We start from the raw sequence: 27,936 nt of genomic DNA, 5'->3' as shown, positions 1-27,936 counted from the left end.
AATTTTCTATAAATGAAACTGAACTTCCGGTTCGTGAACCGCGTTTCGGTTCTCATGTGGTTCTTGTTTCAAAAGTTTCAAAATGAAGTTTTCTATCTTTGTCTTCATTCCTCTTCGTCTCTTTGTCTTCCTCTTCGTTTCAACGAGTCACGAAGGTAAATGTGTAATCGTGTAATATTTTATTGTAAATAATGTCTAATAATTCATTAATTATTTCTTAAAATTTTTTCCTTTATTAATTTTCTTCTTTTCTTTAATAAAAAAAAAATTGAAAGTTGCGGTTTTTTCCCCTCTTACAACACATTTATAGGTTATGTTAAATTATCGACTTATTATATTAATTTGGGCTTTCTTAAAAATGTTATTGAAATTTACTGAAAACTATATTTAATACCGTATTCAATAAAAATATTTCTTGTGTATTTTAGTTCTGCAATAAAAGATTGCTATATGAGATGTGAAATAGGTTTATCCTATTTATAAGGTAACGAAAAATCAATCGCGCTTGGAGATTATCATTGGCGTCATCGTACATCGAAAAAATATTTGTCGCAATGCTTGTGAAGGGTTAAAAAAACTGGGATTTTTTTGTATAATGCGCAAAACGAACTTCGTCCAAGAATTTCTGTATGTTTCTCTGAAATGCTACATTTCTGAGGTGAGTAATTTTTTTATTCAAATAAATACTTAAAGTTTATTTATTTATTTTGAAAAATTCCGATATAAGATTAGTTTGCTGTCTTTATTTAGAGCATGAAAAAAAATATCCATTTTAATAACTTTATTAATTTAATCAGAAATTTTAAAGAACTTAGATTTTTGAAAAATGTTCACAATTCCAATTCTTCTGAAATTAGTTATATTTTTTAATATACGTATTTAATTAGTTATTAAAAAGTAATAGATTTTGTAGAAGAATTTTAATTAAAAACACTAAAAAAATTTCAATAAAATTTCTTTAATTAGAAAATTTAAAGAACTTACATTTATGGAAAAATTCGACTCGAAGTGATCGCTTTCTTCATGTTTTATATATAAAATAATTAAAGGTATGAACAAGTGATAAAATCATTATTTTATATTAAAAAATAAAATATCATCGACTATTGTTTCTAAAACTGCTTTAAAATTATTTTCATCATTTCAATTCAATTATTATTTTTTAGAATTTTTATAACTACAATTCTTCTTTGAATCAATTATTTTAAATAATTTTTGATAAAGTTCCTTTTGAGAATTATCAAATTCATTTGTTTACAATTCAATTTTACGAAATTTCGATTATTCGCAAATTCTTCAATTAAATTACATTAGAAAATAAAAATTTGAAATAATTTGAAAAAAATTTCAATTAAGGTCTTTAAAAAAAATTATTTCCATGTAGAATTTTTAATTAAAAATATGAAAAATTAAAATTTTCAAAGATTTTAATTTAAAATTTTACCTGGAGTTAAATTTTAAATCATTTTTCATTAGAAAATTCTACGAGAATTCAATTTATTTAAACACAAACATAGATCATTTATTGAATAATTGAATGTTTCTTAAAATCTCATTCATCGTCATACACAATTTTATCAACTAATTTTTAAATAATTGGATTCTTTGGACGAATTTTAATAACATTTTTAAGAATAAATAAATTTTTCGAAGAATTCGATTAAAATTGTAGTAAAAATAATTAAAATTCTGCAATGAGATTTATTATTTATGAAAATAAATGAATTTTCGCCATGAATTTTATTAAAATTGTTGAAAATAATTGAATTTTGTAATGAATTTTATTTAAATTCCTGAAAATAATTGAAGTTTGTCGAAGAATTTTGCTTTTTATTTATAAAGGTAATTGAAATGTTGACAATTTTTTTTGAAAATAATTAAATTTCTGAGAAGAGTATTATTAATTTTTGAAAATAATTGAATTTTACAATGAATTTTATAAAAATTTTAAGTATTTGAATTTTTGTGAAATTTTTATATTTATGGAAAATAATTGAATGTTTGTGTAGAATATTATCAAAATTTTTGTTTAATAATTAAATTCTTTTGGAAAATTTTATTAAAATAGTAAAATATTCAAAATCATTAAATTAAGAAAAAATTTTTGAAAATAATAGAATTTTTGTCATGAATTTTATTAAAAATTTTGAAATAATTGAATTTTATTACTTTAAAAAAATGGAATTGTTGTAATACATACTATTATTTTTGAAAATAATTGAATTTTGTAATGAATTTTATTAAAATTCCTGAAAATAATTGAATATTGTCGAAGAATTTTCCAAATACATTTATCAAGATAATTAAAATGTCATTTTTTTTGGATTTTTTGAAAATAATTTAATTCCTGTGAAGAATTTGATTAATTTTTGAAATAATTGAATTTTTTGCAATGAATTCTAGTTATTTATGAAAATAATTGAATTTTACAATGAATATTATAAAAATTTTAAATAATTGAATTCTTGTGAAATTTTTATATTTGTTAAAAATAATTGAATATTCGTGTAGAATATTATAAAATTTTTTGTTTAATAATTAAATTCTTTTAGATAATTTTATTAAAATAGTGAAATATTTCAAATAATTGCATTTTTGCCATGAATTTTTTTAAAATTTTTGAAAATAATTGAATTCTTGTGATGCATACAATTATTTTTGAAAATAATTGAATTTTGTAGTGAATTTTATTAAAATTCCTGAAAATAATTGAATTTTGCCTAAGAATTTTGCTATTCATTTAATAAAGGTAATTGAAATGTTGACAATTTTTTTTTGATTGTTTTGAAAATTCATGTTTTATAATAATAATATTCTTATGAGTTAAATTTCTAGAATTAATGAAATATTTAGAATTTTTGTGACAACTTTGTAAAATGTTTGAAATTTTTTAATTGTTAATTTCTTGTATAATATATTTTTTTATTGATATTTTAAATGATTTACAGGTTCGCCATTTTCAGTTTCATCACGTTCAACAAAATGAGTGATGTTGTTTCGAAGCAAGAGTCAAGGTCGCAGGATCGTCTAAAGGGAAAATTGCGAAAACGTAAAAATTCAAGTTCATCGAGCGCAAGTGGCTCGGGATTATCGCAGAAGCGTCGTAACGCATGTAGTAAGGATAAACGAAATAAATCGAAACAGAGACGCGCCAGCTCTAGCGGGAGTTCCAGTTCAACGTCAACAGTAAGTCGTGGTGGTTCGCTTTCAAGGAAGCAAATCAAGCCAAAATCATCGAACAGCAATAATAGTGCAATGTCACAAAAATACAATCAATCGTCGTCGCGCGATCGTCGCAATGGCGGCGTTCAACTTCAGGGCGGACGTGACAATTATGTACGCGAGCAACGCACCTATAGTCAACGTGAGTCCAGGTACAAAATGGAGAGATTCGATCGCACATTTTCAAATCGGATGTACAACGACAATAATCAAGGTGGAATGAGAGGCATGAAGTACGAAATTTTTCAAACAAAAAAAAAACATACATACATTTCAGTTTTATTCGCTGGGGAAGAGCGCGAACCTTGGAAATTGAAACCAATGTTTTTCATATTGTAACTTTCCTTTTTAAATATGAGGATACAAAAGGTTGTTGTTGATATTTGAAGATAATGGTGAGTTCTTTTAATTTCAAACTCTTAAGAACATGTTTTTTTTAATTATCATCCACTTTTGTTTCATGTTTTCAGAAAATGGAGAATGATGTTTAATTTGGTTGAAAATTGGTCCAGAACGGAAAACGTTAATTTTCTATCACTGTTATTTACCTTTTATAAATATCTTCTATTTTTATACTTCTATGTTTATAACAGGGTTGCCACAGGTCAGGGAATTTAGGAAAAACTCAGGGATTTTTATTAAGAGTACTGGAAAAAATTTAATTTTTAGAATTCATAAGAAAATTCAAAATTTTTTTCTATTTCTGACCAGAATGAATTTTTTAATATTATTTAATTATTTTAAAAGTTTTAACGCAATTATCTTGATAAATAACAAAAACCCCAACAAAAATGTTCATGTTTATAATAATATTCTTATAATTTGTTGAATTTAAGAAAGGTTTGAATTTTAATGTTTTGAAAAATTTTAATTATTGTTATTGATGTTTTCGAATAATTTTGCAATGAAAGAAATTCTTAATTAAATGTATTAGAACATTTTTCTCAGTATCTAATAATTTTTAGAGCAAATCGGAATATTCTTTAGGGTCAGGGAAAAAGTCAAAATTCTGTCTGGAAATCAGGGAAAAACGAAGTTAAATTTTTGTGGCAACCCTGTTATATTTCTTACCTTGAATATTTACTTACTTTATCTACCTTTAATTTCTTCGGATACTTTTATATATTCCTTACATGATAATCTGTTTTTTTCTGTAATCACACACGACTTTTTTCTACTATTTTAAAGAACAATTTCTGATTGAAAAAATTTGTGTTATAACAGAAAGCAGATTAAGCATAATTATTACTTTTATCCGTTTTGGCCGAATTTATACCAATGCATCGTTCTTATTAATTTTTAAATCACACTGAAATATTCTAAGTCTTTTCACTCTTCCCCAGTTAAAAAACAGATGAACGTTGTTTTTTTTTAAACTAAGGACCCGATTTTCGTAAATTAAAAAAGAAAATCCCGTCCTTAGAATTTTCGAGATGTTTTTCACTAATGAAAAACACAAGTGTCTAATTCAGTAATAATTAATTGAATTCTCTTAGTTACAGACAAAGGGGCAACATGAATCGAAATTATCGAAATTTTGATGATCGTCGAATGCGCGGTGGACGTGACATGAATAATCGAAATTACAATAATTTTAATCGATCGCAAGGAGGTAGAATGAATCAATCGATGAGTTACGAATATCGCCGACGTGGAATGTATCAACGTAATAATGAGACATATATGAGAGATCGTTACGCTCAACGTCAGAGATTTTCCAAGGATCGTCCTTCGCAGGATTACAGTACAACATCGTATAAATCGGCTGAGGAATCACGACAATATGAGAGTCGCGACAGTGCACGTTCCGATCAATCATCACATCAAATTGATACTGCTCGCGATAAACCAAAATCAATAACTGAGGAGGAATCATCGTCACGTCCATCTGAGGAAAATGTACAATTGAAAAAACGTGCACGCTCATCATCAACATCATCGAGCTCGAGCAGTGAGAGCAGTAGCGATACAGATGATTCAAGTTCAACTGATTCAACTTCAAGTTCCGAGGACGAGAAGAAGCGTAAAAAGAGGAAAAAAATGGCGAAAAAACTTAAGAAGGCGGAGAAAAAGCGTAAGAAGAAGAAGCTTAAGAAGAAATTAAAGAAAATGAAGACTCGCAAAGATAAGCCATTGAAGGAGAAGAAAAAGAATCCAAAGGAGAAAACAACTGAAGAGGGGTCTGTAGAAGCTGTTGATAAGTCCAAGGCAATGGCACCAATGACCAAAGAGCAATGGGAAAAAAGACAGAATGTCGTTCGTAAGGTTTACGATAAGGATTCTGGCAGACATAGGTAACAAATTCCTCTTCTAATAATATACAACACTTGATTTTACAGAAACAGGATACACGGCCTCAAAACTAAAAAAAAATTATTGAGTAAAACTGAATTTCAAACAATTTTAAAAGATTTAGTTACACAAATTTTATTTTACTGAGTGAGGGAGTATAAAATGTATAATATGAAGAGGATCTTTTAAACATAAAAAGAAACATTTTGTTCTAAATGATGAGAATCACATACAGCACATAAATATATATTTTTGTATTTTTATATTTGGGTACTTTTATTAGATTTCAATTATTTTTAATACAATTTTACAGGAATTGCTCAAAAAATGTAATTATTCCCAAAAATTAAATTATTTTGAGGCATTTTAATAAAATTCTTTGCAAAATTCAATTATTTTCATAATCAATAAAATTCTTCTCAGAGGGATTCAATTATTTTTGAAAATTTTAATAAAATTGTTAGCAACTGTTTAATTATTTTCATAAATAATAAAATTCATCGTAGGATTTCAATTATTTTTAATACAATCTTACAGGAATTGCTCAAAATATTTAATTATTCTTAAAAATTTAATTCCAATTCCTCGAAAAAATCAATTATTTAAAAAAATGTTCTTTTTTTAAATTCTTTGGAGGAATTCAATCATTTACAACAATATTAGAATTTTTCACAGGAGAATTCAATTATTTTCAATTATTTTAATAAAATTGTTCGAAAGCAATTAATTATTTTAAATACAATTTTAATTACAATTTTTTTGAAATAATTCAATTATTCTTTTAAATTTTAATAAAATTCTTCCCAAGAATTCAATATTATTTGCATGAATAATTCTTCGAAAGAATTCAATTATGTCGCTAAATAACAAAATTATTTCCGAAAATTCAATTATTTTGAGGCATTTTAATAAAATTTTCAAAAGTTTCAAAAAACAAGAAAAAAGTAACTTTTAGTGACAGAAAACTAAAAAAAAGTATCTAAATAGTAGCAAGCTGTAAAGAGGTACTAAATAGTTTTTCGTAAATAAGTGCGAAGCGTATAATCATTTTAATAATGATAAAAATATTTTGTTTTGAAAAATTATAAACAATAATTTTATTTATGAAATAATATTGAAACAAAATATTTTTCACAATATTAAAACAATTACGATTTTTGAGAATGGTTCAATGGGGGAAAGAAGCTATTGGATGAAAAATACGTTTTCCGTCTGAGTTAAAAGTTAAAATCACAGAAAAACATTATTTCTTCAGAGATTTTGATTTAATATTATTTTTTATGAAAAGTGTATTAGTAACTAGATCTTGCAAAATTATTTGAAATTTATTCTTATTATATTGTTCTTTGTTTTACAATTTTTTTTTTACTTTAGAGGTTACCAGTTAGAGTTACCAGTCCCTCTACAAAATATTATTTTAAATTGTTCAACTGTATTATTTATTTATTTTTAAATTCTTTATTCTTGTTCCTGTCTTTTATGCTCAGGTACGTATAAAGTTAATTTTGTCAAAATCCTTTATTTATACTTGAACACTTTTTTTCAGGAATCAATCTAGTAAACTATTGAACGTAGAAAAAAACTTTATTAACAAAAATTGTAGGGAATGAACTAAAATTAATATAATTTTTAAACATTTATTAATTTATAAATTCAATTTTTAAACAATTTAAATTTTTATTATTATAATTAATATAGAATTATCCATTAATTTCTCTTTGTTATTTTTTTTATTGTACAGAAACGTAACATTTTATTTACATATAATATTAATTTTAGATTTATTAGAAAATTTTGAATTTATCTTTAAAGAAAAATGTTTGGAATAATTTTTAATAAAATTTTACTATTTTTTCTGTCAGTAAATAATACAATCTTTTGACTTATTCCAAAAGTTTTCTAAATTATCGTAAACTTTTTTATTTATTGAATTATAATGAAGTGCCTGACAAGCTCGACAATAATGTATTGAAGAACTTCCAAAATAACCATGTTCATTAAGAACTTTGTAATTCTTTCGCCATTTGTGATATTGAATATAATTATTACTAGTATTCAACTGTTTTAAATAATTAGCCAGTGATAATGGACCAGAAAATTTATCAACATGTAAAAATGAATTTGGCGGTAATAATTGTTTACTATCATAATATGTTGGTCCCATAATTACTGGTATTGCAAATTTTTCATAAGCATTCCAAAATAATTTCTCAGTGAAATATTGTCGACAATGTGAATTTTCAAAGGACAAATAAAATTTATAATTTTCTAATTTTTCACAATCATTTTTATAATTACCGGGACATACAGTTTTATTGCCATTTAAACATTTACCAATAATATCTAAATTGCTGCCAAGTATTTCTTTTAATTTTTTAATGTAATCGATTCGATGTTTACTATTATAACAATCACTGATCATAACTGCGACGAGTTTCTCTTTTTTCTTCAATTTCTCATTTATAAATAATGATTCATTAAATGGCGATGATAATTTTACTGTTCTTCCATATGGTACTGGAATGTCACTGTCCATACGATAAGTCATTGTCCAATTAAAAAAATTATTATAGGATGATAGATTTTGTGGTCGATGAACAAATGTGTGCCCTGGCGCTTCATCAGTTAGGAAAATCCATCTTTGATTGTAATTGTTTCTAATTGGTAATTCTTTAGAATTTTTAGTTTGATATATATGAAATATCACAGCATCAGCTTTTTCCAAATCATTTGAATTGTATGTCAATGTACATTTAACGGAACAATTTTCCCATGGTGAATATCTAGAATAGAGAAATTAAAAATTATTAAAATGAAAAAAAATTTTACTAAAAATTAATTTTGTTTTCATTTTAAAAATTTACTTTTTTGATGTAAATCGTTTAATGTGTCGGTTTTCTAAGAATGGTCCAAATTTCCATATTAAAATCATATAAGGTGTAGTTTTTACATTTTTAATTGAGGGTGGATTTATTTCAGACGAAATTAGCCATTTACCTAATCCAGACATTTCTTCAATCTAAAAAAAAATCCGTTCATTTTATTAAAAGAATTCATTTTGAAATCTCGGTCAATTTATCAATTTCCCTGACAATTTACTGACATTAAAATTACTTTCCCTAACAAAATTCTTTTTACAGTAGGAAAATATTAATGTTTACGGAAAATGAGTAAAATTTGTGAATTTTAATAATTTCTATAAATTACAATTAATAACCCTTTCTGAATTTAATTTTTTTCTGCAATTTTCAACTAAACTTCATCTCTAATTCAATTAATTTAAATAATTTTCCAACAAGTTCTTCTAGAATTCAATTATTTAAATACATACTCAATTTTTTATAATTGTGACTCCCCATTGTTTTTTCTTAAGTTGTTAAGGTATTATATATTTTCAAAAAATTATATTAAGAAATTTTTACAACTAATTTTTTAAAAATATTTTAAAATAATTTACGAACGATAATAGTTTTTCAATTTTGAAAAATTTCCAAACAATTAAAATTTGGTAAATTCTATTAAAAATAATTGGATTTTTGAAAAGTATCTATAAATAAAAATTATCAAATTTATGAAGAATTTTAATTATAAACAGGACCATGATTTCTCAAAAATTTTAATAAGTCCAAAAAGTAAATTTTGAATCTTAAAAAATTATTACAAAACAATTCTAATAATTAGTTTTTAAAAATATTTTATTAATGTAATTTTTCAAAAATAATTGTATTTCTTGAAAGAATTTTTGTATAACTTAAAAAAACTAATGAATTTTATGATGAACTTTGATTAAAATTTTTGAACATTATTGTTTTCTCCAAAATGTTAAAAATAATTCTAAAATGTAATTATTTTTGGAAATATGTAATTGAAAATATTAAAAATATTGAATTTTAAAAAATTAGAAGCTTATTTTCATTTTTAAATCAACTTTTAAAGATTTTTAATTAAAATATTTGAAAATTTATTATCATTTTCAAAATTTGCTATTAAAATTCTTCAAAAGTTGATTTTCAAAAATTGTAACAAAATACTTGAAATAAATTAATTAATTTCAATTAAATTTTACAAAATTTTAACTATTCAAAAACAATTTTTGAAAGATTTGTTTATAGTTATTTTTTGCATTATAAAAATCAAAATAAATAACAGTTTTTTTTTACTAAAAATTGTGGTATTTTGTTGTAATGTTTGGAAGAAAAGTAGAAAAAGTCTCAATTTTCTTAATTTCCCTAACAAAAATTTTTTTTCGTGACTTAACTGGCAAAACTTTTGTTGTAATGTGTCATGGAAATTTTATCATTTATCACCTGGAAATCATGGAATTTTATAAGGAGAAATTTTTAGAAACCCTGATTATAGCTTTTAATATTAAAATGTATTTTTTTGCTCACCTCTTTTTCTGTGAAAGTCCATTTTATTTCCAAATTACTTTTTGATAATTCTTTATTATAAAAATCTTCATTAATCGGCAAAGTTTGACTAATGTTTCTTATAATTAAATTAAAATAATTTACAATAAAAAAAGTAACTATACAAGATACAAAAACGATTTTTAAAAATTTAGCACGTCTTACAGTCATTTTCATTTAGTTGACATTTAGTTTCATTGACTCTTCTAGATGGAAATAAGTTAAAACAACCTTTAGTTCCTAGATAATTTTAATAGTTTTTCACTTTATCGTGAAGCGTATTATTAAAAAAATATTAAAATTATCTTTAATTCTCTCAGATAAACGTCATATTGAAGGTAAAAGACGTGCTTACTTGGCTTAACGATAAAACACACTTTTTACCAGACTTTTTCAAACTCTATATCTTTCAAGCAATATCTGTGAATTTTTAGTTATTTTTTTTTAATTAATTTATTTATTTACAAAAATAAAGGAGAGAAGCCAAAAAGTACCCTTGAATTTCAAAAAATTCTCGGTAATCTTAATTATAAATAAAATTTTGAGTTTAACGATCACTGCGAGTCAAAATGGAAATAATAAAACAAAAGTTGTTTTTTTGACATTTCGGCAGCATGGCTGTCCTCTTCAGAAATTACAATTTATTAAACAATAAAAGCTATAGAAAAATACATATTTAAATAATATTTTTTTGCACAAAACATTTGAAATTTGATTGAAGAACCTAAGAAGCTAATGATTTTAAGGTTATGTTTGTATTATTTTTATCTTAATTAAAAGTTCCTATGTCTAATTTAAAATCGAAATCAGTTTTTATTAATTATTTTAGATGCAATGAAGACTTCAGTAGCAGTGATTTTTATTGAGAGTTGATCCCTTTTCTGTATTTTTAATGTAAAAATTTCAAACATAACCTAACGAATTTTGAAAAATTGTTTTCAGGCTAAAAAAATACTTTTTTTTTTAATTATCTATATTAATATTCATTGTATTCCGGAAATCTGTTCGCAGTTTGAAATTAGTTGTTGTTTGCTTTTTGTTCTCTAACTTTTTAAAATAATTTTTCTTTTCAAATATTTTTAATTTTAAAATTAATGTATTGCAAAGAATATTACTATTTATAGAAATAATTGAATTGTTTCGAAGAATTATATTAAAATTTTTAAAAATATAAACAATAATAATTAATTGTTTAATTATTTAAAAGGCCTTGTACGGTTAAAAAAAAATTAAAAATTAAATTAAATAAAAATAATTAAAAAAAATTTAAAAACTTTTAATAAAAAAACTTTTGTTTTATTAATTTCCATTTTGACTCGCAGTGATCGTTAAACTCAAAATTTTATTTATAATTAATTTTAATTTAATGTCAAAAAAACAACTTTTGTTTTATTATTTCCATTTTGACTCGCAGTGATCGTTAAACTCAAAATTTAATTTTTAATTAATTTTAATTTAATTAATTAATTATTTAATTTAATTTAATTTTTTTTTAATTAAAACAATTAAACAATTAAATTATGACGGTTCAATTATAACAACAATAATAATTAATTTTTTACTTAATAAGTGAATTTTTTAAATTTTGATTATGAAATTATTTAAGAATATATTATTTGAAAATACAAAATTCTTAAATTTTTATAACAATAATAAATTGAATATCACGTTTTGCTCGATAGCGCGCGTAACATTTGCTAGTTAATTTAATAATTTATATGAATGAAAAGTTTATTTTTAATTTAAATAATAAAAAAAATGTAAGATTTGCTCTTTTTTGGACATGATGAATATTTACAATCGGTGCGATAGTATAATAGTGCTTAAAAGAACAAAAATCCTAAAATAAACGTTAACGACTATTCCTATCATGTTAGGGGATTTTTTAATTTTTATAAAAAAATATTGTGAGAAAAGTTTTCAATGATTTGTAGTCTATAATTTGGTGGCACGATTATTATAAAATAAAATTCTAAAATGTTAGAAATATAATTATTTATTTTTTTCTATAATGTCAATAATATATTTGCAGATTAATCAAAGGCGATGGCGAAGTTCTTGAGGAAATTGTGAGTCGAGATCGTCACAAGGAGATCAATCGACAAGCAACAAGGGGTGATGGTGAATTTTTTCAAGCTCAACTAAGAGTTAATCAGTGATGTTTTTTATTAAGAAATACTATTCTTACTCAATTATTATTATTATAATTTTTTTTTTACTTTATAGAATCGAAAAAAAAATATTGAACATTAATGAAAATTTTTGTTTTTCTTAATCAACTTGTTATCTTTTTATTTATACACAGTTGTTCCACAATATTAAATTAAACGAATTATTATCGTTTTTCACAATACAATTAAGTCATTGTTTCTATTTTCTTCTTTTTTTTACAAATCTTTTCACAAAATGTTATAAATATACTTTGGATAATTCTTCGAATTAAAGAAATAGAATATTACAGTTTCAAAAAAAAAAGATAAACTGGAATTAATGTTTGTAACTTGCACTAAATTTCCAGTCTTATTATATATCTAAAAACAACTTAAATTTATCTTATAAATTACTATAGTTTAGTGGTAATTCTAGTTTTGTGTACAGTTATATTACAAGTATGGAGTTTCAATATTTTTAATTTAAGAAAGGATTAAAAAAAATTCGGAATTGTAATCACATGTCTCTTTGAATGAATACTGAAAAAAATGAATAACAAAAAAATAAAACTTTATACATGACGTATTTTTAAAAATATTATTAAAAAATTATTGAAAAAGGGGTAATTAAAAAAGTTGAACAAAGTAGGATGTGTGTCCATCACGATAGATTGGATCGTCTGAAACGGGAGCACGACAGAGAGGACAGGAACGTTCTCGATCCAGCCACGTAATAACACAAAGTTCGCAGAATATATGTTTGCAGTGAAGTCTCACTGGCGATAAGTATTCATCGTGGCAAATGGTGCAAATTCCTCCAGACTCGTCCAACTGATTCTTTGTGGCAAAAGATCCGACGCTCTGAAATTTAAAAAAAAATAAAAATTTTTCACTTAAAAAATAAATAATTATTTCTTTTTCTATAATGACCTTCATATAATTAAAAACTTATTTCTTTCAAATATCTCCAGGGTTGCCATAGATCAGGGAGAAGTCAGGGATTTTTATTAAAAGTACTGGAGAAAATTAAATGTTTAGAATTTATAAGAATATTCTCAATTTTTGTGTCTTTTTGTTTGCCTCATAAACTATGAAATTACCACGAATTCTAAAAAAAACATTAAATTTTTTCTATTTCTGACAATAATTTATTTTCAATTCTGTTGAAATTAATTTCAATTTAGAAGCATTAACGCATTTCTTTAAAAGAATTCAACCATCTTAATAAATATCAAAATTCTATCTAGAAATTCAAATTTTTTTTTTAAATTCTCGTCAACATTTCAATTATCTTTATAAACAGCAAAATTGTTCGCCGAAATTCAATTCTATTCAGCAATTTTTATAAGATTCATTGTAAAATTCAATTATTTTCAAAAATTAATAAAATTTAAAAATTAAATTTTCAGATATAAGGTTCTTACCACTTGTTGCATCATTTTATTCACAGCGTGTTTGAATAATTTAATTTGAGAAATAATGTTGCCTCCTTTACTAAGAGTGTAAATAGTGATGAGGCTGAAACTGTAAAACTTCTCAATTCCCTGATAAGCTTCAAATAAAAAATTGTACCAAAATGGAATTGGAATGAAACATCGAAATAGTTGTGAGGTCGCTTCCAGCATTAGATAATATTTACCCTAAAAAAAATGGATAGTAAATATTTGTTTTTGCTTTAATTTTATAATTAGAAAAAAAGATACTTACTCTATTTTGAAGTGCAACGATTTTTGCTGAAAAACACGTGAAACATAGTTTGCATAATATTGTAATGAGTTTCATCATGAAATCCGTGATCATCACTATCCAAAGTAATTCCCATGCGCTCGTTAATGTCGTTATATTTGGCATTATTGGTTGTTCAAAGAGAAAATTAACAAAAAGAATACAACCAATGATATAAAGAAATATTCCAAATAATGACATAAAATTTCGATTTTGTTGTTTTGATATTTCACGTTTTAAATCAGAATCTGCTTGTATTGTCGTTAACAGCAAAACCAAAAAATGTATAATTTTCCCTTTATAATCAATAACAATTTTCACAAGTAATATTAATACTAATGGAATGTACTTTCGCAATATTTTGAGCATTTTCCTTGCCTCGGGACTTAAAGCCGAATAAACGTCTTGGGTTTCACTATTATTATTATTATTATTATTTTGACCCTCGTCATTATCAGTCTCGTTTTCATCTCGTTGAAATGTATCATTTGAATCAGAATTATTGTGATTATTGTGATGATGATAATGATTGTGATCTGTCGGTGAATTTGGCGGCGGATTAACAATTACATCCGATTCTGGTGATGATTCCATATTTATTATAAAATTATCACTACGAGATTCTGAAACTTCTTGCGTTCTCTCGTCTGTATTTTGCCTTTGCGAATTTGGCCAAAACGACCACGAAATCTAGAAACAAAAAAATATGAAAATTATTTTTAATTCTTGAATTTTATTTCGAACAAAATTTTATTTTTTAATATAATTTCAATTTTAAGCAGGGTTTCTACAAGTCATGGAAAATTTGGAAATCATGGAATTGTCGTGGGATTTCATTTTGATTCATGGAAATCTCATGAAATTTCTAATCGGATCATGGAATTTTTTTAGTTTTTGTTGTAAACCCGTGTGTTATAAATTCGCGCTCCTTTATTACTCAGGGTGGTCACAAGTTTCAATATATCAATTCCCCTGACAATTTACTGACATTAAAATTACTTTCCCTAACAAAATTCTTTTTACAGTAGAAAAATATTAATGTTTACGGAAAATGAGTAAAATTTATGAATTTTAATAATTTCTAAAAATTACAATTAATAACTCTTCCTGAATTTAATTATTTTCTGCAATTTTCAACTAAACTTCATCTCTGAATCAATTAATTTAAATAATTTTCCAATAAGTTCTTCTAGAATTCAATTATTTAAATGAGACGCATGCTTATTCTCGAATTCTTTTTTGACCAAATAGTTATTTGATATAAAACTACTTAACTTAAAATTCACATAATATGCACATTATTTGACATAAATTTCATTGTACACAAAAACCATTTAACATTCATTTGTCATAGAATTCATTAAACAGAAATATTATGTTACATAAAACCCAGATAACTTAATTCCCATTTGACATAAAAATTATGTAACATAAATTTCTATTTTATGTCTTTTGACATAAAATTCATTTAACGTAAATTTTATTTTTTATAAAATTCACTTGACATCAATTTTATTTGGCATAAATGTCATTTAACGTAATTCTCATTTGACATAAATATCATTAGGCATAAAATTAGCTTGACATAAATTTCATTTGACGTGAATATCATTTAACATAATTATTATTTAACGTAAAATTAAATTTATATAAATTTCATTTAGTATAAATTCCATTTAACATAATTCTCATTTGGCATAAAATTTTCTTGACATAAATTTCATTTGGTATAAATCCCATTTAACATAATTTTCATTTGACATAAAGTTCACTTGATATAAAGTTCATTTGACGGATAACTCATTACACATAATTCTCATTTGACATAAAATTCAGTTGTCATAGAAACAATTTTATTTTACGTAAAGATCATTTGACATGGAAATATAGGCGCGAATTTCAAAATTGGCTAATCACAATGTTGTTGATAATATCTAATTGGTTACTTTTAAAATTCGCGCCGATATTGTTATGTAAAATGTAATTTGTGTAAAATAATTTTTATGTCAAATGAGAATTTTGTTGAATGACTTTTATGACAAATGAGAATTGTGTTAAATGTCTTTTATGTCAAATGAAAATTATGTTAAATGGGATTTATACCAAATGAAATTTATGTCAAGTAAATTTTATGCCAAATGAGAATTATGCTAAATGAAACTTATATAAATTTAATTTTACGTTAAATAATAATTATGTTAAATGATATTCACGTCAAATGAAATTTATGTCAAGTTAATTTTATGTCTAATGATATTTATGTCAAATGAGAATTACGTTAAATGACATTTATGCCAAATGAAATTGATGTCAAATGAATTTTATAACAAATAAAATTTACGTTAAATGAATTTTATGTCAAAAGAAATTTATGTTAAATGATTTTTATGTCAATAGAAATTTATGTTACATAATTTTTATGTCAAATGGGAATTAAGTTATCTGAGTTTTATGTAACATAATATTTCTGTTTAATGAATTCTATGACAAATGATATTTATGTTAAATGGTTTTTGTGTCCAATGAAATTTATGTCAAATAATGTGCATATTATGTGGATTTTAAGTTAAGTAGTTTTATATCAAATAACTATTTGGTCAAAAAAGATTTTGGGAATAAACATGCGTCTCTATTTAAATATATATAAACTCAATTTTTTATAATAATTGTGACACACCATTGTTTTTTCTTAAGTTGTTAAAGTATAATATTTTCAAAAAATTAAAATAAAGAAATTTTTACAACTTATTTTTTAAAAATATTTTAAAATAATTTATGAACGATAATAGTTTTTCAATTTTGAAAAATTTCCAAACAATAAAAATTTGGTAAAATCCATTAAAAATAATTGGATTTTTGAAAAGTATAAATAAAAATTATCAAATTTATGAAGAATTTTAATTATAAACAGGACCATGATTTCTCAAAAATTTTAATAAGTCCAGAAAGTAAATTTTGAATCTTAAAAAATTATTACAAAACAATTCTAATAATTAGTTTTTAAAAATATTTTATTAATGTAATTTTTCGAAAATAATTGTATTTCTTAAAAGACTTTTTGTATATAACTTAAAAAAACTAATGAATTTTTTGATGAATTTTAATTAAAAATTTTGAACATTATTGTTTTCTCCAAAATGTTAAAAATAATTCTCAAATGTAATTATTTTTGGAAATATGTAATTGAAAATATTAAATTATTGAATTTTAAAAAATTATAAGCTTATTTTCATTTTTAAATTTACCTTTAAAGATTTTTCATTAAAATTTTTGATAATTTAATTATTTTCAAAATTTGCGATGAAAATTCTTCAAAAGTTGATTTTCAAAAATTGTAACAATATACTTGAAATAAATTAATTATTTTCAATTAAATTTTACAATATTTTAACTATTCAAAAACAACTTTTGAAAAATTTGTTTATAGTTATTTTTTGCATTATAAACATCAAAATAAGTAGCAGTTTTTTACTAAAAATTGTGGTATTTTGTTGCAAGTCTCAATTTTCTTAATTTCCTTAACAAAATTTTTTTTCATGACATTTATCTGACCTAACTGACGAAAAATTTTTTTTAATATGTTATCACCTGGAAATCACGGAAAAATCATGGAATTTTATAAGGAGAAATTTGTAGAAACCCTGTTAAATTAAATGCAATAAAAATTTATCTTCTTCTCCTTCTTCTGATTTTTAAATGATTTTATGTTCAGAACGAAAATAAAAATTTGTTCCGTTTAATTAAAACAAAAATCGTTTTTAAAAAATTGTAAAAAAAAATTTTTTTAAAAAAAAGGTAAATTGAAAAATCAGCAAAACCAATAATAAAAATTTATTTTCTTCTTCTTCTGCTCCTTCTTCTTCTGATTTTTAAATGATTTTAGGTTCAGAACGAAAATAAAAATTTGGCTTAATTAAAAGAAAAATCGTTTTTAAAAACTTAAAAAAAGAAATTTTTAAAGAACAAAAAAATTAAATTGAAAAATAATCGAAAATATTTTTAATAATTATAGAATATAATATTAATAAAAAATATAACATTAATGAAATATTTATAATAAATATAATATTAATAAAATATTAATAATAAATATAATAATAATAGAAATAAAATTTTAGAAAATATACAAAATTTTAGTTTAATAATTAGTTTTACTTGTCCAATTAATGGTTGCATCTCTTCAATTGTCGATGAAATGTTGTTAACAAATAATCGAGAACGTTCAATAGTTCTTGCTCCGAGATTTAAATTATTTACATTTTGTACATCTCGTATTGGAACTTCAGTTACTCTTTGACTTTCTTCTGAATTATTTTCTGATGTATTCGTTGCTTCTTCAGACGTTGTTTCGGGCATTTTAATTTAAGATCGAGACTTGTTTTCTATTTATAAAACATAAAATAATTAATTATTTAAATAACAATAGAAAATAATAAAAATTGTGTGCAAGAATAATTTTTTTTTTTACTAAATTCCAATTAACCTAAAATCTGAATATTTTCGTTATTTTGGTGACGAAATAATCGTATACTGAAAATTGCCAAAATTTTGAGGTTATGTTTCTAAAAATAATAAACGTAAACATACGGATGATTATTTTCATTTAATTACTTTCAATATTTTCCTTCGAATAAGTAGAATTTATTTTTCAAAACAGAAATTTTATTCTAATTTAAAGAATAAAAATCTATTGTAAAGATAAGAAATCTTACTCAATACACAAAATTGTCAATAAAACACGTTTTTTTTCTATTTTCATTAAGTTTAGAAAAAAACCATTATTAGAAAACAAAATACTTACCTGAACTTTAAAAATTCAGTAGAAAATATTCTCTTTTAATAGTATAATTATATATTTATGTTATATTTGAATCTTGATGCATATTTCTATATTATTCACAGTAGTATAAAATACGTCAATTTTTCCAAGATTAAAACGTAGAAATGAAATAATGTGATTGGTAATATTCGTAATATTTTATTATCGAGAATTCTTACGAAACACGTATATCTAAAAATTTTACAATGAATTCTTTTTTCGATAAATGTTATTACAGATTAAATATTATATAGATAAAATAAACCAATAAACGTCATGAGAAGTGTCATGATTAATTTTATTCTTTTGGTTTTATTCCATTAAATTCCACATGTTTTTACCAGTTTTTACTTTAAATAAAGCGGAACGATGAAACAAATGTTTCACACACTTCCGGTATTTTCATGAGAGGGAAATTTTAAATTTCTTATTTAAATCTTGAAATTTCCAATTATTATTTAATTAATTTAGGTGTCTATAATAATTTAATGTTAACATTATTACAATACTAACAATAGATATATGTTATAATTTATTTTTAATCGAATTTTTTTTTATAGATTTTCTAAGTATTATAAAAATATAAATTACAATAAATTTCACACCATATAATAAATTTTTTAAGTATAATAATTATTTTTTATAATTCCTATATGAAATCTATAAATTAACTTAATTTTTAACTTCTGAAATGGAAAGTTATTTAATTGTTAAAAATATAATATTTATTTCTTACAATTTTAATGAAATTGTACGAATTAATGAAAATCTATTGTTAAATCAATAAAAATCTATTGTTAAAATTCGTAAAATATTCTGAGAATTATAATAAATATCTATTTCTCAATGTCCTAATAATGTTATAACATTAAATTATAGACACCTACCATTCGAGTAAATAATTACTATAAAGTTTAAAATTCCGTTAAATATAACAATTATATAAAGATGATAATTTGGGTGCAATCATATGCGCCCCGAATAAGCATTAGATCGAATCTAAAAATATCACAATATTATATGATCGAACTTCTAAAATTAATTTGACCGAATTTTCAAAACATCGAATATTAATTTGATCGAATTTTAAAAACATCGAACATTAATTTAATCGAATTATTAAAAAAATGAATGTTAATTTGATCGAATAATCATATAAATAATGTTTAAAAAAGAAAATTTTTCAGAAAAATTTCATGAAACAAATAGTACAAATTGTAAAATTTATTAAATATTCTAAATACATGACATGATAGTATAAAAAAATAATAGTACATTGTTAAGAATCGGGGAAATATGCAAATCATAAAATATTATATAAATGATTCATAATTCTTCTTAATAATTATTTTATGGATTTCCATAAGTCTTTGTCATTCATCTCCTTGTCTCGCTCACAATTTTTATAACTGCGACCTTCAGATGATTATTTCTGTATTGTAAAATTATATTTACAGTTTAAAAATTTATAGTTTCAAAAGTTTTCCTTATTTAAATTTTGTTTTTTTATTCACTTAAAAAAAATAAATTTTTTGCATATAGAATAATTTTATTAATTTTTTGGAAATTAGATTTCGGTATTAACATTTTTTTTATATAATATGTTTAATTGTATTATATATATTTTATTGTTATATTTTCCAAATCTTTTGTTTAATTATTTTTTAGTTCAGTTTTTAAAATTTCTAAATATAGGGGAGAGATACGCACGTTGAGACGGGTTCTGTTTTTCAGTTATAATTTTTAAAAAACAAAATTTAGCGAAAAATTCGAAATGCTTTCTTAAGAGTATTGTCCAGGGCTACAACATTGCCAAAGAAAGTTATTTTTTTGGACAAAATTGAAAAATTTATAGCTGATTTTTTAAACATGTTATTTTTTACCAAAAAAAAAGTGGTACGCACGTTGAGACACCCATATAGTAATTTATTTTAAATTGAAACAAAATGAATAATTACGTCAGATTCTAATTGTTTGTTGTTTATTTACTTATTTTGATGGTCTTAGCTCAAAGAAAAAAAATTAAAACATTAAAAATTAACTTAAAAAAAATAATCAAAAAATAAAATTTTATTTTCCACAAAAATAATTAATTGAAATTCTTATATTCGCAATTTTTACAGGTGAAGAACATGTAAAACGCTTAAAAATTGTGGATTCAAAATCAATTTTAATTTTTTTTTGTATATTTTTACACCGTGAGCGTTTTAACCTACCACAGTGTGTCTTAAAGTGCAGACCTTGCCGTTATTTTCTTAAATCTTTGAAATTATATGTAGATGTTAACGTATGTCTAAATTTTCATCGGAACCTTAAAATAGAACCAAAATTGATATGTAAATGTTATCCGCAATTTTTTCTGCCACTAAAAAATACAGTAAATACATTAAACAGAAATTCTGAAAAACACTTTTTTTAACTAAAAAATTGGTTCGCTCTAGTTCTACCGAAAAAACAGGAGTTATTGCGCTTCTTTTGAATAAAAAGTTTGGTATTAATGATACGACAAAATGCCAATAAAATTTTTGGTATTATCAGTTACACAGGTCATAATATCTTAGTGTCTCAACGTGCGTCTCCCCTATTTAATTGTTTTTTTAAAATTTTTATTTAAATTTTTTAAATTTCCAACATAAAAATAAAATAATGTTCATCTTTTTAAAAAAAATGTTTTTAGAGACTCTACTTACCAGGCGCGGATCCAGGGGGGGCCACAGTGGCATGCCCCCCCCCCGAGAATTCAAATTTCCGAGAATTTTTTAAATAAAAATTTCATTCATAATAGGTCATCAAGCTAGCGCAAGCTAGCGTCTAGCAGATGGCCCCCCCTAAGATCCTTGTCTGGATCCGCCCCTGCTAATTACGAATTTCATGTCAGATTTTTGAAATTCAAAATGGCGGACTAAATTTCAAAGGTTCGTTAGATTTTTATGAAAATTGGTATCTATAGGGGTTTTTAGAAACATACTATTTTTGCGAATTGTCATTTTTGCGAATCGCCATTTTTACGAATTGTCAATTTTCCGAAAAGTCATTTTTGCGAATCGACATTTTTACGAATTGTCAATTTTCCGAAAAGTCATTTTTGCGAATCGCTATTTTTACGAATTGTCAATTTTCCGAAAAGTCATTTTTGCGAATCGCTATTTTTACGAATCGCCATTTTTACGAATTGTCATTTTTGCGAATAGTCATTTTTGCGAAAAGTTATTTTTACGAATTGTCATTTTTGCGAACAGCTATTTTTGCAAACTGTCATTTTTGCGAATCGACATTTTTACGAATTGTCAATTTTCCGAAAAGTCATTTTAGCGAATTGTCATTTTTGCGAAAAATACAATAGTGAATTTATAGACCTACAAGTTTTCTATTGTATTTTTCGCAAAAATGACAATTCGCAAAAATGACTTTTCGGAAATCTGACAATTCGAAAAAATGGCGATTCGCAAAAATGACTTTTCGGAAAATTGACAATTCGCAAAAATGACTATTCGCAAAAATGACAATTCGTAAAAATAGCGATTCGTAAAAATAGCGATTCGCAAAAGTGACAATTCGCAAAAATGACATTTCTTAAAAATGACAATTCGTAAAAATGGCGATTCGTAAAAATAGCGATTCGCAAAAGTGACAATTCGCAAAAATGACATTTCTTAAAAATGACAATTCGCAAAAATGGCAATTCGTAAAAATGACTTTTCGCAAAAATGACATTTCCTAAAAATGTCTTTTCGTAAAAATGACAATTCGCAAAAATGAGTTTTCGAAAAAGTGACATTTCGCAAAATTGGCTTTTCGCAAAAATGACTATTCGCAAAAGTGCAGTTCGGTAAAATGACATTTCGGAAAAATGACATTTGGGGAATAATCATGCGTCCCAAAATTGGTATCTAGGGGGTTTTAGAAACTAAGATTACGAATTTAAATTCGGTTTTTTGAAATCCAAAATAGCGGGTCCAAAATCGCGAAAAAAATTATAAAATTTCCTTAGATTTTTATGAAACTTGGTATCTAGGGAATTGTTAAGTCTCTATATATGAATTTAAAATCGGTTTTTTGAAATTCAAAATGTCGGTTTCAATATGGCGGAAGAAATTTCAAAATTTTTCGTATTTTACTGATTCTTTTATACATTTAGCTAAAAGTTTTACTGAAAATTCAAATTGTTTAAAAAAATGTTTCGAAAAAAAAAACAATTTGAAAAATCGAAATTTGAAAATTGAAACTTTAATATAGAAAATTTGCTAATAATATAAGAAATGTTGCTGAAAAAGGAAATGCAGAATAAATATAAGAAATTAATTCAATTGAATGCTTTTACCGCAAAAGTGCAAACGGAAAAGAACGATAGTGAATCAGGGGCTGACCACAAGTGTAAAGAGAACGCAGAAGCAAAACTTTCAGACATCCTAAGTGAAACAGTGTCATGGTTCACTCTATAGTCGACGGGTCAGAGCTAAGAAATTTCCTCTGATATCATCACGTGGCTATTGAAAAAAAGAAAAAAAACACGAGTCCAAAAAAGGAAATTCATCAATTGCACAAAAAATGGTTAAAAAATGATTTTTTGTTACATTTAAAAAAAATTTTATTGAACAATTTATGGCAAAATGAGGAAATTAAATATATGGAGAAAAAAATTTAAAAAGTGATAGTGAAAAAGTGAAGCTGTGATTCATTTAGAACAAACATCCTTTGTGATAAACAAAAAGAAGGAGAAAAAAACAAAACAAAGTACCAAGGGAAATAAAGAATAGATATAATTATCAGTTAAATAATAAAATAAGACTGAAAATAAATTAGAAACATTAATTTTAAAAAATTCAAAATTTAAGTGAGTTGCAAGAGGAGAGACTGAAATTTAAGGAAGAGGAGGAAGAAATCTCTTTAAAAGCACCGCAAAATTGTAAGAAATTTAAAAAAAAATTGATGTAGAAAAATTTTAAAAATACAAAATTGCTAAAATTAAAGAAATATGAAATTAAAAAATACAAAATTACAAAATAGAAAATTATAAAAATTAAAATTAGAAAATTACAAAAAAAAAATGAAAAAAACCAAATTACATACGAAATTGCAAAAATTAAAAATACAAGTTAACAAAAATTGAAAAATAAAGAATATTAAAAATTATAAACTATTTAAAAATAATTACTAAACAAAAATGAAGAAAGTAGTATTTTAAAAAAATGGAATATTTATTCAAATGAATATTTTGACTTTTTTTGCATAAAAAAAACAACGAAATACTTTTTTTTAGCAAAACTAGAAAATTTATAATAAAAAAGAAAATTTTTTGAAAAACAACCTGGAAAATATTTTTTGAACATCAATTAAGAAAAAAATTAAACAAAAAAAAATACAAAACATTTTTTTGAAAAATGTCATGCAACGGAAAAATGGAATCAGAAGATGAATTAATTATCTATATGGATGAGTTTACGAAGAATAAAAAATTAAATGAGGATTTAAATATCAAGAGTTCGGAGAGATTATTGGAGACTGATAATGTAAATAATCCAAAACCAACATACGGTCCTGAGATTGATGACCTTGAGCCGGACGAGAAACCTTTGGACTACGGACCCAATGACCATGGAATCGATGACGGCTTTTTACCAGAACGACCGAAATTTAAACCGCCAAAAAATTTTCCCACATATCCGCCTACACCACAACCACATTATCCTGGTTTTATTCCCGGATATTTGGTAAATTTTGATTCTTATTTTTGCAACACTTTTCTCCTTATTTTTGCAATTAGTAAAATCCCCCCCCCCCACCCCTTCTTTTTTCATTTTTGCAATTTTTCCAGAGAAATTTGTTTTTATCAAATCCATTTTATTAAAAAAATATTGAGAAAATATAAAGATGAAAGATTTTGAATTTCCCGCATTTTTTAAATGGTGGGAATTTCAAATTTAATTAAAATTTTATTAAGATTTTCATAATTAAAATTTTAATTCCGTTTATAATTTTGAATATATGTTAAAGTTATAAATTAATTTTATTTTTATTTTAACGTTACATTTTCTTTGCCTATGTGATGTGAGGAAGAAAAACATTTCTTAGAAGCGTCTTTTAATAGAAATTTCTAGTAAATTATTGAACGGATAGACGTTGAACAGGGGCAAAGAACCCTGATCAATGTTTACCGTTTGTACACCATTGTATATACGTAAACTGTCTGTCTTTCGTAAATATGTGGTAATTAACAAACTAAAAATAGAATTAAGTGAATAATTTGAAATAATTATAAAATTACCTCATGAGAAAAAATTTTAATTAGATTAAAAAAATTTTTTGTAATTAAAGTATTTACATTTAAAAATTAAACAAACAAAAAATATAATACATTTTTTTTGTTTAAAACTAAATTGAAAGTAATTTAAAAAATTTTAACAAACATTATTTTTTTAATAAATTTAATATTGAAATAAACAAAGTAATCAAATTAAATAAAATAACATATAAGAAAAATAATAATAAAGATTAACAATAAAAATAACTATTAAATAAAAAAAATTATAAATGAAAATAATAAACTAAAACAATAAAAAAAAAAAATAATGTAAAATACATTAAGGAAAATTTAAATAAAGTATACACAAATTAACTAATGTAAATAATAAAACATAATAAGTAAAATAAAAATTATAAATAAAATAAAAAATTATGAACGAAACAAAAAATTACAAACATAATGAAAAATTATAAACAAAACAAAAAATTATAAACAAAAGAAAAATTATAAACAAAATGAAAAATTATAAACAAAATAAAAATTACAAATAATATATAAATAATAAACAAAATAATAAATTATCATTGAAATAATAAAAAATAAACAATTTAATAAATAAAATAAAAGAAAATATTATACCCAACAATAAACTTAATAATAAACAATTGTCAGTCTACTACTGGATTATTCAATAGACATATTATAAAACAATTATTATCAATCCATTATTAGATTATTCAAAACTTAAATCATTACAAATCATTACTACTGGATTATTTAAAGTAATTGTCAATCCACTACTGAATTATTTAATAGTAATAATCAAATTGTTAAACAAAACCGTAAATAGAATAAAAAACAAAAAAAAAAAAATTAAACAAAACATATTAAATGATCATTAAATAAAGTAATGAAATATAATTATAAACAAAATAAACAAATTAATAAAAAATAAATAAAAAAATAAATAAAATAATAGAAAAATATTTTATAAAACATAATAATTGAAGTTTTAAATAAAAATAAACAAAAATAAATAACGTGCAATAAACAAAATGATAAACAAAATAATAAATGAAATATTTTACAAAATCATAAACAAAATATAAAAAAAATTCAATAAAACAAATTAAAAATAAAAACTAAATAGTATAAAAAAATATTAAACAAAAACTGAAAAAATAAATGAGTTTTAAATTTTTTAGCCGGGCGAGACACCAACGCCAGACGTTAATGTTTATCAACAGAAGAAAACAATAGCCCAAGGTATGATGGATCTTGCATTAATATCGGCAAATGCAAATCAATTTCGTTACGTTCTGCAAAGCAGTGGCAGTCATCCCTATTATTATCCATCATTGGCAATGATTGGAATGAGTCTCATATTACAAATTGCCATTGGAATAGGCCTTATTTGGAATAGTCGATACAATGTTAAAGTCGATTCAGAAATGTGTAAGGCAAATCGAGCCAGTAATTGGACAATTATTGGAATTTTCTCCGTGACCGTACTCAATGTTTTTATATCATCATTTGGCGTCGTTGACTCCATTGAAACGCCTCCAGTCAATACCTGATGTTAACTTTTGTTCACACCATTTAATTTATTCGTATTTTTTGTTACAATTTTACACTTTTTTTTATTTAAGCAAAAAATTAAATGATTTTAATTTTAGAAAAAATATTTTTAGTTTAAAAAAAAGAGTATATTTAAAATATTTCTAACCATCTCTGCCTATGTTGACTTATCCCCACTCCAACGCTTTTGAATGTAGTTTCCATCGTCCCCACGAGGTGATCTAATGAGGCATTCATAATTGTCATTTTTTTGTCGATAACGCTCAAACTGATTAAAAAAGTTAATTTAAAAAATATATTTAAAATATTTTTAATTAATTAATGAAAGAAATGGCAATTTTTCTTGATATTTAAAAAAATTATTTATAAACATTTATAATGTTATAAATAACATTAAATTTTTGCTGAAATAATTGTTAACAAAATTGTTTATAACAATTAGTGATAAATAATAATAGTCTTTTATATAAAAAAAATTGTGTAAAAATAGGAAATAATTATATGGCAAATATAATAAATTAATCATTGTAGTGAATTATAGCAGATAATTAATAATTACACTGAAAAAAATATATTTATGGTACTGCCATAAATATAGCCAATTCTCACATATTATATTGATGGATATGGAACTGCTATATAGTATTGCTGTTTCAGTCATACGCAGTGTAGAACAGTCATATGTATGTGAGAGACAGTAATATATGTATGACAAAATTGACATTATCATTTTTTTTCAGTGATATTATTGTAGTTCAAGTAAATCTTTTTTACAAAAAAATTGTGTTCGTATAATTATATTGTGTAATAATAATAACAAATAATTAATATTATTTACATTTTAAAAATGTTTATAATAATTATCCTGTAATATGTAATACTCTTTTGCGTTATGTATAAATAAATTTTTATGCTCAATTTTTTAAATAAATACATTTTTTGTATTGTTATTGTATTTCAATTGAAATTTATTTCACTTTAAACGGGAATTGATTAAAATTCTATGTAATTTAATAAAATATATTATTTTTACTCTCCTTTTGATTAAATTAGGATTAAACAGATGGAGAAATTAAATAAGTTAAAAAAGGTATAAAAACTAATTTAAATATTATGTTGAATTCTACTGTTATTGGCAATAGAAATGAAACAGTGAAGGAAAAGGGGAACGTAAGCAGCAGAGTGAATCAATGCGAGAGAGAAGGATGGACTGAGCCGACTGAATATTCTCCCTCTCTTGCGCCTCACTCCGGCGCTTGCGCTCTGCCTTCTTTCTCGAGCTCAGCTTGACAGCTTCAGTTCCGGTCAGTAGATCGTTCTGTATCTGTGATCACGCGTTGCAAAATTCTGTTCTCAAGAACGCAGTTTTGATAGTGCCACGTGCTTCGAAAGTTCACTAAAGTAAAGTATGATTTCATTGTATGCCCTTTCGGGCCTTTACAATCTCCTCAACATCACTACTAAACTAACTACTACTAACTAAAGTAGGGGTCCCTA

The 27,936-nt window shown here is 23.6% G+C and overlaps 4 protein-coding genes across 4 annotated transcripts; 2 read left to right on the top strand and 2 right to left on the bottom strand.

The window, feature by feature from the left end:
• Positions 1–38: 38 nt before the first annotated feature.
• Positions 39–12,198, top strand: LOC122498418 (NKAP family protein). Its single transcript, XM_043606134.1, has 5 exons — positions 39–155; positions 429–658; positions 2,949–3,455; positions 4,719–5,516; positions 11,956–12,198. Exons 3-5 carry the CDS (start codon positions 2,983–2,985, stop codon positions 12,080–12,082), a joined length of 1,398 nt encoding a protein of 465 aa, XP_043462069.1. The 5' UTR covers positions 39–155; positions 429–658; positions 2,949–2,982; the 3' UTR covers positions 12,083–12,198.
• On the bottom strand, positions 7,260–10,859 carry LOC122498420 (4-galactosyl-N-acetylglucosaminide 3-alpha-L-fucosyltransferase FUT5-like). The gene is made up of 3 exons (XM_043606136.1): positions 9,906–10,859; positions 8,379–8,533; positions 7,260–8,297 (listed from the first exon to the last, which is right to left on the bottom strand). The coding sequence occupies exons 1-3, from the start codon at positions 10,098–10,100 to the stop codon at positions 7,373–7,375; spliced, it is 1,275 nt and encodes a 424-aa protein (XP_043462071.1). The 5' UTR covers positions 10,101–10,859; the 3' UTR covers positions 7,260–7,372.
• LOC122498419 (RING finger and transmembrane domain-containing protein 2) lies at positions 12,189–18,929 on the bottom strand. The gene is made up of 5 exons (XM_043606135.1): positions 18,600–18,929; positions 17,954–18,180; positions 13,781–14,488; positions 13,498–13,713; positions 12,189–12,934 (listed from the first exon to the last, which is right to left on the bottom strand). Exons 2-5 carry the CDS (start codon positions 18,152–18,154, stop codon positions 12,701–12,703), a joined length of 1,359 nt encoding a protein of 452 aa, XP_043462070.1. The 5' UTR covers positions 18,155–18,180; positions 18,600–18,929; the 3' UTR covers positions 12,189–12,700.
• A 4,948-nt stretch (positions 18,930–23,877) lies between these two features.
• Positions 23,878–26,799, top strand: LOC122498415 (ninjurin-A-like). The gene is made up of 2 exons (XM_043606131.1): positions 23,878–24,328; positions 26,067–26,799. The coding sequence occupies exons 1-2, from the start codon at positions 23,999–24,001 to the stop codon at positions 26,436–26,438; spliced, it is 702 nt and encodes a 233-aa protein (XP_043462066.1). The 5' UTR covers positions 23,878–23,998; the 3' UTR covers positions 26,439–26,799.
• Positions 26,800–27,936: the final 1,137 nt, after the last annotated feature.

This window comes from Leptopilina heterotoma, unplaced genomic scaffold (assembly GCF_015476425.1).
Source record: "Leptopilina heterotoma isolate Lh14 unplaced genomic scaffold, ASM1547642v1 Lhet_15, whole genome shotgun sequence".
NCBI classification, from domain to species: domain Eukaryota; kingdom Metazoa; phylum Arthropoda; class Insecta; order Hymenoptera; family Figitidae; genus Leptopilina; species Leptopilina heterotoma.
This window is presented reverse-complemented; position numbering and strand designations above follow the sequence as displayed.